The sequence below is a fragment of the Leptonychotes weddellii genome, chromosome 6 (assembly GCF_054177405.1).
Source record: "Leptonychotes weddellii isolate Sample4059 chromosome 6, ASM5417740v2, whole genome shotgun sequence".
In the NCBI taxonomy this organism is placed as follows: domain Eukaryota; kingdom Metazoa; phylum Chordata; class Mammalia; order Carnivora; family Phocidae; genus Leptonychotes; species Leptonychotes weddellii.
The window spans coordinates 37,435,259-37,451,123 of NC_138374.1; the positions used below are offsets into that span (position 1 = coordinate 37,435,259).

The 15,865-nt window shown below is 51.7% G+C and overlaps 1 protein-coding gene across 1 annotated transcript; it reads left to right on the forward strand.

Annotated features, from left to right (window-relative positions):
• The first annotated feature begins 7,680 nt into the window (after positions 1-7,680).
• On the forward strand, positions 7,681-13,148 carry GDF2 (growth differentiation factor 2). Its single transcript, XM_081823937.1, has 2 exons — positions 7,681-8,270; positions 11,034-13,148. The coding sequence occupies exons 1-2, from the start codon at positions 7,925-7,927 to the stop codon at positions 11,975-11,977; spliced, it is 1,290 nt and encodes a 429-aa protein (XP_081680063.1). The 5' UTR covers positions 7,681-7,924; the 3' UTR covers positions 11,978-13,148.
• The last annotated feature ends 2,717 nt before the right edge of the window (positions 13,149-15,865 follow it).

Here is a 15,865-nt window from a genome sequence, read left to right on the forward strand (position 1 = left end):
GAAGCCCATGATGTCTATCTTAAGTCAGGCTCCTGAGCCGAGCGTGCCTGGGCAAGGGATAGATGAGGAAGTGCTCCCAGGAAAAACAGGCAAGGGGAAAAGCTGGTCGGGAGGCCAAGAAGCCAGGCATCCCAGATCCTGGATCTTGTGGGGAGCTCTGGAGCTTAATTATAGCTCAGGGTTCACCCAGCCTTGAAGCAAGGGAGCTGGACATTCAGATCTCTTTTCCAGATTGCTCCCAGGTGGGGAGATGGAAACTCCCAGTTCTCTGGCTCTCTTCATGGGAGCTCCAGAAGCCCAGGTGGCCTCTGAAGAAGGCTGTGGTGGCTGCAGCCGGAGGCAGAACAACAGACACTGGAAGGAGTATACAGAACAGGTAGGTGTGGGGAGGGGGTCCTCAGGGCACCAAGCGGAGCCCAGCAGAGTCTGCTCAGTGTCTCCTCCGAGGCGCTCCAGCTGATCCTGGGACATGTGTGGGGACAGCGGCCCCGCCCAGGCGGACACAGGTGAGGCAAGGGGGTGGTCCTTAGCACACACGCGGCCTTATTCCTGCAGGGACTGGGCTGGGCCTACAGGATCCGTTCTCTGGATGCTGGGGTGTCTCAAACTGATCTGCATATGGAGCGTCTGGCTCGCCACATCTAATCCTTTTTGGAACATAACAAGATATAAATTAATAGCAAAATGAATAAAAATATTGCGACTTGATAAGGGTCCCAATACCTTTCTTCTCAATATAGATTCTTCCTTTTTCCTTGCCCCCCTCATTTTTTTCTCATACAGTGCTCCCCTTCCATTTCTTGATGAAGCTGGGGTGGTCCTATAAGAGTTCTGTCTTATTCTTTCTGGCCTTCGCAGTTTCTGGGAGATCTGGGTCACCACAAAATCCTACGGCTTCTGAGAGTCTTCATTTCTGGTTTACAAGGATGGGGGATGGGCTGGGAGGATCACCCCTGTGTCCAGCCATGCAGGGGCTCCACGGTTGTGCCAGGATGGATGTTACCCAGCGGTGATGACTTTGGAGTGTGCTGGAAGGAACTGGTGTCTTCGGTGACCACTGACCTTTATAAAGCGCCATGCAGTTTAGATACGGCATCTTGTTTAGGCTCGCAGCAACCTTGCAACTTAACTACCCAATTGGTGCCACAGAAAAACAGCTCAGGACAGGTAAATAATATGGCCACCACCAATGTCTTACCAAGACCGTGGGCCATGTCAGCTTTGACACCCAAGGCTGCCTGATTCAAGGCCTATATGGCTGGAGCTGCTCCCCAGCTTCCCAGACAGTGACCATCCCCCTCCGCCACCAGCCAATTAGGGTTTTCCCAACGGCACTGAGTGACCTTATAGTAAAGCAAGGTTTAGAAAGAAATGTTTGTATGAAATAATTTTTTCTTCCTCTTAAAAGCCAAATAGCAGCATCACATTGTCATAAAAGCAAAAGGCTCCAGCACACAGCCTAGACGTGCATGGGTCCCTGAGATCACCCAACTTCATCTGTGTCAGTTTGGAGGAAGCTGTGTGGGGGCTTGCCAGTGAGCCCGATTCTGGACTGTTTATATGCTCTGAAAGGGTAGGGTCTCGTAGATTAATTCATGTGACAAATAGAGACAGGACAACTGAAAGCCAGGAACTTTAAGGCAGGGGGGAAACTTTGGAAAACTTCTGATGTAATCTTTTTTCCTAACAAATGGGGAAACTGAGTCGAGGGGCTACCAAGTGTCTAGCCTGAGGCATTCCACCAGGTGCCTCTGTATGTCTAAGTCACTCATAAAATGCCACACGAGCCGTAGCCTGTAACTAATGCTTCTTCCGTGGCCAGGATGCATGCAGGCCCAGGCTGGAAGAGTCTGCAGAAGTCTGGGGTGGGGGTGGGCGGGTATGAGGAGGGGGCTCCAGCGGGAGAGGAATGGAGTTGATTCCAGCAGGATGGGAGAGCTGGACTGGCTGGTGGCATAAAGACAATGTAGGTGCCAGCTTGTGCAAAATGCATTTAGGGACTGGACAGGATTCTGGGTAGAGGACCAGCAGGACAGGACCAGCTTGCCGGCCCTGGCTGTTCAAGGCTATTTCCTTTTACCAAAAGCTGGAAGCATAAAATCCTTCACTGATAAACTGGTGCCCCTGAGATTTTTATTCCCTTTCTCTCTCTTACTCTCAGAGAGAATGATGCTCATTCCAGCTTTCCAGTATTTTTCCTTCCCTCTCCATTCTAACCCCACCCTAAATCCTTCGGTCTGTGCCAGCAGTCCTGTCTGTATGAGTAGGGGTGAGCGGGGAACGCACCTGTTTGTTCAAGTATTTAGCGGCTACTGTGTGCCCCATCCCGTACTAGGCAGTGTAGACATACTTTATCTCTTGGAAGGCTTGTACACATTTCCTCTTTTATCACATCCAATGTGCAGATTTGAATGTGCATCAGAATCAGATGGAGGGCTTGACCAGGTTGCTGGGCCCTGCTTCTAGAGTTGCTGACCCAGGCTAAGATTTTGTATTTCTAACCAGTTTTCAGGTGCTGCTGCTGGAGGGCCAGGAACCACACTTTAAGAACCACTGTTCCAGTAAATGTGCTGACCAGCTGGGCACAGTCCTGAGACTGATGCCGTCTGTGCCAGATGTGAGCAGGGTCTCACAGAGGCTACGTTCAGAGCTGGGAAGGGACCTAGCCCCTGCTCTGCCTGACTCATTCTCTCTCCTTACAGCCTCAAGGTGGGTCCAGTTTTCATTCTCTGGGCAATGTGTGGGTGAGTGTGGAGTTTGAGCAGCTCACAGAAACAGGTGTCTTCCTGGCATACCTTCTGGGCCAGAGGGGCTCCTGACCCCCTGGAGGCAGCTGTAACACAGAAATTCAGGCTGATCCTGTCCCGCCTCCATAAATGAAGGCTGAAGTCTGTCTGCTGGAGAGATGAGCTTCAGCGGTCCTTGAAATAAATGGATGAGTCAGGTGTGCCTCTCTTATTCATTGAATTGGACTTCCACAGCAATTGCATGTGATGACTCTATTTCTGTGATTCACAAGTCGTGGGAGAGATGGTACTACAGGGGCTTTGGTTAAACATGACCATAGCATAGTAATGCCAAACTATCTGGGCATCAGTTACGGACAGGAAGACAAGGCTGGGTCAGCAACCACTGGGGCAGAGCCAGCCTGACCAACACAATGCCTGGAGTACCCTGAGGTGTTCAAGGACATGTGCAGAGACGAGCATGGAGGCCTGCCCAGAGGAGGCATCCAATCCACCATGGACACAGGGCCTGCTCTCTGACGATGTCAAATTGCAGGAAGGATGTGCCAGCTCAAGCCAACAGCCGACAGGGGTCCCACGGCCCGTCATAGTGGTTGTCAGATGAATCCAAACGTCTGAGTGCTGTCACTCAGAACACAGAGGCTGTGTGGTGGAGGGCAGTCCTGAGCAGGCACTGAAAGGCAGGGGGGACTGGCCCAGGTGGAGGGCAGTGGGGAAGAGCATTCCAAACTGAAAGCACACCCAAAGCAGGAGCTCTGCAGAAGGGAAGGGCAGAGCCACTCCAGCGGTAACAAAGACAGGGGTGGAAGATCAGACAGTGTATAGACAAGAGCAAGAATAAGTGCTTGCTGAATGCTCACTGTGTGTCAGGCTCCGTAATAAGGGCACTCGGCGTTCCTGAGGAGCACCCAGGCCTCTGTGGATCACTCTGGCCCTCTTCTGGACACACAGCACAAAACCAAACATGATTCCTGAGCACGGCCCTGGACAGATGTGGGTACGAGGCAGCTACCACTGTACCTTCCAGAAAGCTGAAGTCCAGGCTCTGGTATGGCTCATCAAAACATGGAGAAAATAGAGTCCAGCTCAGCTAGCAAGGCAAATTAACATTTTTTGTTCATCACATTACTAAAGACTAGTAAGAACAACCACTGAGGGTGGGAAGACAGGTGCTTAGGCTCTGCTAGTGGAAGTGAATAATAAAAGAGCATTTCTGGAAAGCAACTTGCGGTGTTTACCAGGAGCTTTGAAGTCGTTTGCATACACTTTGACTTAGACATCCCTCTTCTGATGAACCGTCTTAAGAAAATAATATAAAATATAGCCTATAACAATGTGCCTTGCAACATTATCTTAATAAATAGCCTAATTGTCCTGCAGTTGGAGAATGTTGGATACATTAGGATAGGTCCATACTGCTGGATATTATTCAGTCATTAAAAATGAAGCATATGGGGGCGCCTGGGTGGCTCAGTCGTTAAGCGTCTGCCTTCGGCTCAGGTCATGATCCCAGGGTCCTGGGATCGGGCTCTCTGCTCGGCGGGAAGCCTGCTTCACCCTCTTCCATTCCCCCCTGCTTGTGTTCCCTCTCTCGCTCTCTCTCTGTCAAAATAAATAAATAAAATTAAAAAAAAAATGAAGCATATGAAAATTTTTCATGGCATGGGAAGATACACCATCCTTTAGCAGTGGTTTCTGCCGGGGACCAGATCTAGACCCCTCTCGGGGATTATCCCAGCCGATTCTCATTCCTTGCGGCTAGCGCCATCACCCCCGTCTAAGCCAATCAGCACATTGTATTCCCCTCGTTCACCGTGATTGGCTAGGGCATGGGCGGATCACCCAATCAGGACCAAGAAGCCACTCTGAGACTAACGGGATCTTCCTGGAGAGGAGGCTTTTGCTCCCGGCCCCCCACCCCAGGCCCCCGCCCCCGTCCCCGTGTGAACGGGATGTAGTGTGGCCCTGCTGCCGCCATCTTGCCAAAACAGGGAGGCGGAGCGTGAAGACCACACAGTGAAGGCGGCTCTGGGCGTGGAGAAAACATCACTACAATTTTGCCTGGACTCTGGACCAGGCTGTGCTACAGGCAAACCTTCCCTGGACTTTGCAGCTTTCATTAGTTAGCCATAATCCACTTTGCTTAAAACCGTCTGGATTCTGCTTTTCTGCAATCTACCACAAAAAGAACTCTAAATGATATACTTTTTTAAAATTATTTTTTTAAATTGTGGTAAAATATACACATCATAAAATTTACCATCTGCAGCTCAGTGGCATTTGGCACATTCACACGGTTACGTAACCACCACCGCCATCCCTCTGCAGCGTCCTTCCATCTCGCAAACCTAGAATTCTGTACCCACTCCCCCTCGGAACAAGGTCTCTGAAATCACACCACTTTGAGGAGAGTGGGAGTCTGAGCTGGCAGCACAGGCTCCCTACAAGAACCGAGAGGTTTGTGAGAAAGGGCAGAATGGGATCAGAATGTGGCTGCAGATGGCTTCTCTCGCCCCAGCTACCCGCCTTTTGAAGAATGGTAAGCCTGGGAGTGTGCCTAAGAAATCTGTTATCTCGGTGCCCAAAGTGCGGGACGTTATGGAGACCTGGGAAGAAACTTGAAGAAGCCAGGGCATCCCAGCAGCTGTTCTCAAGCAGCTGTTAGATGTGCGGGACCCATGTCCAACAGCAAAACCAAGTGTCATTAAGAAGCAACAGCAGGTGGGACCTGCTAGAACCCCTTTCTTCCTCACCACTTCTAGCATTAAGAAGCTGGACTGATACCATCCCACCTCCACCTCTTTTGGACTAAATAAACCTGTAGGGCACTTGGACAGTGTAGGAAACGGATCAGACTTCCTGATAATATGGATCAGGAGGCCTGATGCAATTAGTCAAAAATAGTAAAGGAAGGACAGGTGGATGTATTGATACCCTGAGCTTATTGGGCAGATAACTCCAGAAGTACACAGCCCTGGGGGCATCACCCACATTATAGTCTACGTGACCAATGCCTCCTGGCAGGGCTCATGTGCAGCCTCCACAGCCAAATGTGGTGACCCCACATCTAAACAGGTCCACGGAACTTTATTCGAGATCTCATATCCAAAACTATCGGAAAACCTGAAGTTCCTTTTGACTCCTTTCATGGCAAAACTTGATCCGAATGGGTATTTGTGTTTTTATTTGTTTCCCTGCAGAAACATCAATGTATTTGGTTATAAGGTATTGTCCCCAACCCCACTGGGAATATTACAGCATATATGCCATACCAAATTTCCAAGATCTGCAAATTTCTGAATCTCAAAATACTCCTGGACAAAAGGGTTGTAAATAGGGGATTGCGGAGGTGCATACACTGGATTTCAAAATATTAACTGTGGGCGTCACTGGTGAGACTAGGTTATTTTTATTTCCTTCTTTATAATGTTTTGCATTTCCCAGATCATCTGCACTATATACTACTGTTACAATCAGAAAATAAGATCTACCATATTTTTAAGAAAACATCAGGTAGCAGTCCCTTACGCTCCCCTGACCACATTCAGCCACCCCCATGTATCCCTTGGCTCCACCTCTTGAATGTGGCCTGTTTCTGGGCTGCCCCCAGGAACTGGAGCACCATGGGGGATGCCGGCTTGGCTCTCTAGCTCCTCCCAGGCCCTCCTTGATGCATACTGCAGCTCCATTTCTAGGCTCTGCACCCCTTCATCCTTTTCCTGCCCTAGCAAGTTCTTGCACTGAGCTGGCTCAACGCCCAGCAGGCTTCCTGCCCCCTATCCAAGCAGCACTTCTAAGCTGCATCCCTTCCCATCCACCCTCCCTCGACAGTGTCCCCAAAGAATGGGGACAGCAAGTTCTGTCCAGGCCCTGCAACGCTGAGGCTCCTGGTTTCACCCTTCCCCCATGAGGGGTGGGAAGAATGCTGGGCACACACTGGGATCCCTGACCTCTGCCCCCTGGCCTGACGTGGCCTCTCCTCCATCTTCCTGAAGCTGCTCGGCTCAGTGCTCCCTTTCCCCGGGAGGCCTGCCAGCACAGAAAAGCTTCATGTTCAAATCCTCCTCTGAGTAGACCCCCTGACATTTGTAACTATCCCCATTTTCTTTAGCTCGGTCAAACCCACACAGAATGGGAATGGACAGAGTCTACGTGTGGGCACGATGCCCTTAGCATAACACAGACCCCGGGACCTCACAGACCCCTACTGCGCTGCAGCTTGTCAGCCTCCCTGAGCTAGGGGGACAGCTCCTGGACATGTGCTGGTCTCAGGGCTTCCCCGTTCCCCTTCCTTCCTTTCCCCAGACTGCTTGCTTCTCCTGGCTGACGAGTGTGGCCCAAGCAGCCACCCAGCTGACACGAGGGACAGAGCTCTTCTGGGGACCGGGCAGCAGGTCTCAGGGTGGGTGTGGTGTCCCCTGGAGAGCGGGCTGGGGAGGCGCAGGGTACAGCCAGAATGCGCCTGCCCAGCTGACCCAGGCTTGTGGAGACTGCCATGATGTTTAGCACACAATCATCTTTGATTTCTCACATGTCTTTGCCAAACCCGAAACTCAGAGAGGTGAAACGACACTTGTGGGCAGTAGATGAGGGAGCCAGGATTTGAACCCTCCTCTCAGGCCTCCTACTCACCCCAGGGGACCCTGCCCGTCACCCACCCCACCCACCGTTTGCCACGGTCTCCTGAGAGTTTTGTGTTGTCTCTATATTTGGAGGACTTTTTGGTCTTGTCTGTTTCCTGGATTCTCTGTTTGTATGGCCCTGGAGATAAGAGCATGTGTCACCCTGTCTTTAAGATTCTTCAGAACGGAGCTGGCAAGGAAATGAGAGAGGATCCTAATTAGGGGGTGATAACCCCACAGAGAAATTCAGATTCTCTGCAGCAGGCTGTGTCCTTCCCACAAGCCCTGTGTGTTTGTCAGATGTTTATAGAGCATTCATTAACGGAGAGCTCCCTTAGATAAGAGGTGGGAGCACGGCATCGAGAGCCAGATAAGAGCAAGGGGAGGCCACTCCGGGGACTGCGGGTGAGAGCCTGTGAACTGGCCCGGGGGCTCGTGCAGAGCCATGGGCAGGAAAATGCGGGCCCGCTCCTTCCGGGCTCCTCCCTGCGCCCGCTAACACACCCGCGGCCGCCACCCGCAGTCTCCTGTCCAGGGCGACGGCGCCGTCCCAAGATGTGCTGCAGGGCGCTCTGGGTGGCCCTGCCTGTGCTCTCTCTGCTGGCAGGCTGTGCACCAGGGAAGCCCCTGGAGAGCCGGGGGCGGGCGTCGGCGGGGGGAGATGCCCACCGCTTGCTCGGGGGGCCCGGAGGTGAGCGGGAGGGGGGCACCTTCGACCTGAGGATGTTCCTGGAGAACATGAAGGTGGATTTCCTGCGCAGCCTCAATCTCAGCGGTGTCCCTTCCCAGGACAAAACCCGAGCGGAGCCACCCCAGTACATGATCGACCTGTACAACAGATACACCACCGACAAGTCCACGACGCCCGCGTCCAACATCGTGCGCAGCTTCAGCGTGGAAGGTAGAGTCGGCTCCGTCAGGGCACCCCCGGGTGGGGTGGGGGGCACAGGGCTCAGGGCTGCGCTGCCCTGTCCGGTAGCCACTGCACGTATGAGGCCCTTTAAGTTTTAATTTAAATGAATTAAAATGAAATAAAATTAATAACTTAGTTCACTGGCTTGGGTTCAGGTGCTCATGGTCATGTGTGGCTAATGGCTACCTTACCGGATGGTGCGGAGTATAGCACATTTCCATCATGGCAGAAAGTTCTACTGGACAGCTCTGCTGTAGAAGGTTCTCCTGCCCTGGGCCCAGTGCCAATTTTACACATTAGGAGCCACAAGAATGCCAGCTCCCTTTCGTCCATCCCTTCTCTTCGTCCCCTTCCCTACTTTGAAACAGACAACTAATTTAGCTTTCAATCAATTGGTGTATTTTTTAACTTTGAAAGAATGTCTGTTTCTCCCCCATCAGAAAGTATCTACAAGTCTGATAAATTTTTCTGAGACAGAAACAGTGGAGGACAACTTAGTGATTTTCTAAATATAAAATGATTTACCTGATTTGAAAGGGCTGGAAGACAACAAACATCGATTTAGGGCTTACGTCCTCTAACTCACACGACGTAGGTGAAATGATTTTGTAAGCATGGCAGCCAAGCCTTGCAGATGCTGAGGGAACTTGCCCAGGTCACACAGTGGTTCGGCAGTTGGATTCCGACACAGGCCCCACATGCCTACAAAGCTCGGGCTTTTCCTGCTGCTGCTGTCCCTCTGAACACCCAGGCACATGGGGCCTCTTTCCTCCTGGGCTTGACACCTGCAAACCCCTAACAGGCCTGGCTCAGTGCCACCGCAGGCCAGACCTGCCCAGCCTGCAGAGCACATGCCCCGTCTGAAGGATGCCATAGTCATGATGGATGCCCAGCAGTGCTGAATTTTCTGATTGCCCAGAAGAAGAAGAAAAATCCAGATTTCTCTGGATTTTATGTGAACTTGCCTGATTTGTAAAATATGAGCTTAATTTTAAAAAATGCAATCTGCAGATTACCCAGATGCTGCCAACATCTCACCATGCCCACAGGGCATGACTGTAGCCTGTGCTTTAGGAAAAGGCTGAGCTTCATTGTCTGGACCTACTCACCAAATCCCATAGTCTGGGAGTCCAGCGTTTGGTGCCATCTCAATGATCATCCCCTCCCTTGCCCAGCATTGTCCATATCCCCAGAACAAGTTTTCTGACTCAATCCTAGCTCTGCCTGTGACCTGCACTCTTGTGATGGCCAGTTTGTGCTTCCCTCCATAGATGGTCCAAGTGCAGCTCAGGTAGGGAGGCTGTTTGCTTTCTAGATGTGGGATGTGGTCCCACAGCGATTTTCAAAGCATGGCACAGTAAGAGCACAGTAGGCCATTAATGCTCATGGACCCCATTCACTATGCACACATGTTCTGCTGGAGCTAGAATGGCAGGCACATCCGTGCTGGGTGAGGGCCATGTGCTTTGAGGGGGGCATGCATGTTGGGGAGGAGGGCCTGGAGAGAACACAGAAATATTGATTGAGCATCAACTATGAGCCAGGGACAGTGTTAGTAAGTTCTGTATGGCACCTTGTGGAAGTCTCACACTAACCCTGGAAGGCAGGTAGGATGAGCCCCATTCTACAGATGAGGAAACTGAGGCAAGGAGAGACTCAGGACTTCTCCAAGGTCACAAGCCTAGGAAGGGGCCGAGTCCAGATTAGCACTGCAGTCTGTCAGACACTGCTGGATTTCACAGCAGCACGCAGACTCCCCTCATGTTGTGACTTCGTAATTGTGACAAAGCCATGGCGTAACAGAGATGTCCTGACGGCTGTGTGCCGGCCAGGAGAAGTTGGAAACTGAGAAAATTGTGTAGCTAAAAGCTAAGCCCCATTTTTGCCTAACATGACAAAGCAATCAAGGCTAATCTGTTTTATTCTTTTCCTCAAACATTAAAAAAAAATCCACTTTCACTTCACTCAGAAATAAGGATTCTGAATGATTTCTATGCCCTTTAAGTTGCTGAGATTTTTAACATTGTCTTTTTTTTTTTTTGACAGAGAGAGACACAGTGAGAGAGGGAACACAAGCAGGGGAAGTGAGAGAGGGAGAAGCAGGCTTCCCGCGGAGCAGGGAGCCCGATGCGGGGCTCGATCCCAGGACCCCGGGATCATGACCTGAGCTGAAGGCAGACGCTTAACGACTAAGCCACCCAGGCGCCCCGATTTTTAACATTGTCTTAATGTTGGACATGCACCATCCCCTCCCAGGGTATCTGCTTTAACATCACACACTCAAGATCTACACTCTGAGGCTGACAATATGCTTTGCTATGTTGTTTATTTGACTCTTTTTTTTTTTTTATGTGAAGAGCTTTATAGGATGTGTGCACTTGGCAGTTAAACAGCCTAAATTCCATCTCCACACCTGTAAAAGTGGAATAATAATTAGATCCTCCCGGGGCCACTGTGAAGAACAAAGTGAAATACAGAATGCAAAGCTTCTAGTGCAATACTGGGCAGAGTAGATGCTCACTAAAGAGCTGGGCCTGACAACTCCAAAGCAAGGCATCTCTTGCCTCTGTTTTTCTTTGGAGGATCCCAAATATACCTTCCGAAATTCTCTTCTACATTAAGGGCTTAAGTGAAACCAAGTAAAGACTTGATAGAGTAGGTCAATGTCATCCTGGATGCCCTCTGACCCAAGTCATGAGTCCCAGTTTTGGTATCATGAAAGATGACCATCACTATGTACTTGCATTTCAGATGCTGTCTCTATCACAGCCACAGAGGACTTCCCCTTCCAGAAGCACATCTTGCTCTTCAACATCTCCATTCCTAGGCATGAGCAGATCACCAGGGCCGAGCTCCGACTCTATGTCTCCTGCCAAAGTCATGTAGACGCTTCCCATGAGCTGAGAGGCAACATGGCCATTTATGATGTTCTGGATGGAGCAGATGCCTGGGATGCTTCTGCAGGAACCAAGACATTCCTTGTGTCCCAGGACATTTTGGATGAGGGCTGGGAGACCTTTGAGGTCTCCAGTGCTGTGAAGCGGTGGGTCAGAGCAGACTCCACCAAGAGCAAAAATAAACTGGAAGTGACTGTGGAGAGTCACAGGAAGGGCTGTGACAAGCTGGATATCAGTGTCCCCCCAGGCTCCAAAAACCTGCCCTTCTTCGTTGTCTTCTCCAATGACCGCAGCAATGGGACCAAGGAGACGAGGCTGGAGCTCCGGGAGATGATCAGCCATGAACAGGACAGTATGCTCAAGAAGTTGTCCAAGAATGGTCCAGCAGAGGCAGGTGAAAACAAGGATGAGGAGGATGGGGAAGGTCACACGGCCACAGGGTCATCTTTAGCCAGACGGAAGAGGAGTGCTGGGGCCAACAACCACTGTCAGAAGACCTCCCTGCGGGTGAACTTCGAGGACATCGGCTGGGACAGCTGGATCATCGCACCCAAGGAGTACGATGCTTTCGAATGTAAAGGCGGCTGCTTCTTCCCCCTGGCTGATGACGTGACGCCAACGAAGCACGCCATTGTGCAGACCCTGGTGCATCTCAAGTTCCCCATGAAGGTGGGCAAGGCCTGCTGCGTGCCCACCAAACTGAGCCCCATCTCCATCCTCTACAAGGATGACATGGGGGTCCCCACCCTCAAGTACCATTATGAAGGGATGAGCGTGGCAGAGTGTGGGTGCAGGTAGTGCCGGCCTGCGGGCAGGGGGAAACAGGGTGGAGGGCTCCTGTGTCCCTCTGGGTATGACGGGGACTAAGTCTGCCTGCATGCCAGCCTGGAGGAGGAAAGGAGTTGCCACGTCCTGGAGGTAAAGGCCTGCCCGCCCCGAGCATACACCACTGGGTCCAACCATAGGGGAAGGCAACGGCTGGGGGTGGGGGGTGGGGACTGGGGAGAAGAGGAAAGCCTAGGAGGATTGTTGGGGTGCAAGGGGTGACAATGAAAAGAGGACAAGAGAAAAATAATCCAGAGTCAGGAGAAAATAGCAGAAACGAGGCAGGGGAGTAAGGACAAATGAGGTGCAGAGATTTATGGGAATTAAAGGAGGCGGGAAGGACGGGGCACATTCCAGTAACCTCAGGGAGTGAAGGGGACAGGGACAGCCATGTGCTCTACACCCATCATTTCACGGATTCCCACAACCCATTGAGATGGGTGTTATGAGTCCCAATTTACACATGCAGAAACCAAAACGCAGGCAGTTCAAGTAACACCAGTCAGCAGCATGATTCCAGCCAATAGGTCTGCATAGGTCCGTCGACCACCAAAGCCCAGGAGCTTCTCAAATACCCCATCCAAGTTTATCAGGTCACCTTGCAGTGAAAGAACAGTTAGATTCTGGGAGGCGGGGAGCGTGGGGCAAGCTGGACTCAGCCCTGGCCAGTACCCACCAGTATGACTGGGCTGCTTGGAGCATCCAGGGCACAATCTGATTGCTCAGTGCCTGTGCTGCTTCAGTGGCCTAGTGCTTTTTAAGATGATGTTCGACTCTTGAAAAACTACCCCCCAAACAAACTGCAGGATTGCAGGATGGAGAGAGTGCGTGACGGGAGCCCTCGGCTTGCAGTATGCGCTGGGGCTGGAGGTACTTGGACCCGCTGGTGCAGTGCTTGTCCCACCGGTGGCTCACACGGGGCCACCAGCTGCCCGTGGCCGCAAACTCTGAGACAGTTTGGGAAGAGCAGGCACAATCTCCCCTGAGGGATGGGGCAGCCTACAGCTCGCATGGCTGCGCTAATTGACTCAGCATAACCAGCTCACCCACATAACACGTCCGTGGGCTTCCCTCCCACCAGGACTCCATGGGAGACAGGACCTGGATTTGACTTTGTTGGAATAAATGTGTTCTTGCTTTGGTATTTGCTATGTCCCTATTTTTACTCCTTGGTGACTCTAGTGATGACGTCCAGCCTTCCTGGGTAAGGGTTCCCCATCCCTGAGGAGCTCAGGGCCTTACTGGCCACGGCCAGCTCTGCCCACACCTGCTGACTTTCTTGAGCTGTGTGTGTTCAGCTTTGTCCTGGGTTTGGGCCTCAGGATTGGATTCAGCCCCCACTGACCTCAAGAGAGGACAGTTTCCATTTCCTCTGCGTTCCATTCCTCCTCTGACTCTAGAAGCCACACATGGAATGGGGTGGGGTTATGAGGAAGAGTCTGGAAGTGGTGAAAATTCCACTCCATGGCCTTTCTGACCACTGGCCAGAGCAGAGCCTCTGAGAGGCCTAGAGAGACCCGGACCTTTCCCACTGGTTGAAGCTCCCAGTATATATTTTTTTAAACAATGGTTTGTGTTAAATGTTTACATGGAACCAATGAACCAGCTTTAACACAATTAATACAAATTAATTAATTTAAATACAATTAATTAATGGAGTTGTAGAAAATGCAAATTCCTGGTACAACAATGTCGCTCAATCATAAAGATGGACGGGGAACCTCTTTTAGTCCTGGTGGTGTACTTCTGTGCCTGCATCAAAGTTTCATTGGGAAATAAAGTCAAATGTCTAAACTGTGGACTTCTCCTGAACGTCAGCTCTGGGCCTGATGGCCCCTCAATGCGGCAGCCTGCCTACCCCTCCCCTCAGGCCACAGTCAGCCCCATGCCTTCCCTGACCTCCCTCATGCCAGGGGAGGGAGGTCTGGGTCATGAGTCACCCCTGCCCAATGGCCTGGGGCCTGCTCCACTATTCCAGCACCAGCTCCCACTACACTCCCACTCAAGGCCCAGCTCCAGCCTCAGGGCCACCCCCTCAGTCTCAGGCGACTGCCCTGGCCACCCCACTCCCAGCTGTACAGCCCAAGTCACCTTCTGTGAAGGCCCGACTCGAGCGCCACCCCCTCCGGCCCCTCTCCTGATGCGCCGGCTCTGATCTTCCCACTCTGAGGAGCACTACAGTGCTTCTGTCTTGTGGCTGCTATGGGCTCGGCATAGGGACCTGGTCGTCTCTTGTCCTAAGCCTCCTGCGGTGCCACGTCCTCTGGGGACAGGGCCTGAGAGCCTCTGGCCTGGGTCACTCTCAGAAGGCTGCCATGGGCTGTGGTTCAGGGCAGACTGACTTGGACAGATGTGCTGGGAAATGAACTTGCAAGGAGCACCCCCAAAAATGCTGTCTGGCTTCCATTTCACTGGTTATTCTTCCCACCAGGTTCCCCAAAGCTTTTCACCCCCAGAACGAAATGCAACAGCGCCATCCTCTGGACACTCTATTACGTGGCTAGTTAGCCCTCTGCCTAATGACCGATTTTACTGCGGCGCGTGTAACATTTCCTAGAGCGTATCATTTTTGTCATATCAGGGCGGTGATATTATCACTATCACACGTATGAAGAAGCTAAAGCCCAGCAAAGTGACCAGTTTGGTAGGGCGGATCGGCTGTCCCCTGTTCTTCATGTGACCTCCCTTCTGGGCGAGGAGCAAGAGGAGAGTGAAAGGCTCAGGGATGGCAAGCAGAAAGCCACAGGCAGTCACAGAGAGACAGTGAGATGGGGTTGGTGTGGAGAGATCATGAGAAGAGCCAGGGAGGAAAGCTGGGGGGCTCCCCGAGCAGCAGGACAGACTGGGAACTTGCACTCGCTAGCTCAAACAACAACCATAGAATAAAAGACATTTTTATCCTGACTTTTGCAAATGAAGAGGAGATGGAGGCTTTTGGAGGCTTCACACTTTGCTCAGAGCCACTAGCCAGGAACTGCTGGAGCCAGGATTTGAACCCCGGTTGTGATGCTAACCCCAAGTTCTCTCTGCTGCACTGGCCTCTGTCCTGATGACCTTCTTCAAGGTAAAGACACATGAGCAGGAAGAATTAAAGACAAAGCCTGTGCTCTCTTGGGCAAGTGCCACCTTCCTGTGGACTCTGCCCTCCTTGGTCACTGCCTCTCTTGCCCCACTTAGGCAGGTGTGGGAGGTCACATCTCTGGTCAGCCAGACACCAATTCACAGGAGAAGGTGGAGAAGGACACCCTTCTCCCCTTTGATTAACGTTCTATTGGCAAGGTCACGAAGTGATAAAGTAGGCAATTAGTTAGGCCTGAGCTGGAGGCAAGGACAGTGATAAATAGTTCACACATTAGATGCCTCCACACACAACATCCTGACACTGTGGCCTCCAAGACCCCTCGTGGCTCCCAGGACCCCGGGGGCTGACAGACCAAGAGCCACAGGTGCGTAATAGGCACTCTCCTCTTCCACCTCTGCCCCAGGGTAACCCCTAGACTCATTATTATGTATTTGCATTGCGGTTTTAGCCCCCTCCCCCATGTGGAAGGCTGTCACGACAGTTCTGGTACAAACCTTGTAGGGTCAAAAACCCCCTCCCAACCTGTTGGAGGAGTTTCCCAAATGATTAGAAGCATCCTCCATTAGAGACCACCCTGTCTGTCCATGACCCAAGACCCAGCTCACACAAAAAAGAAAGGACCCCTGTAGCCTCAGGGTAGATGCCACCTCTGGGCCTGCCCACTCTCCCACCTTAAGGGTGTATTATCCTTACTAAACTGCTTTGTGCTTGCTCCTTCCCTTCTGGCTGTCCTTACTGGAGCACGGATCCTCATGTAAATCTTTCATGGCAAATCCAAG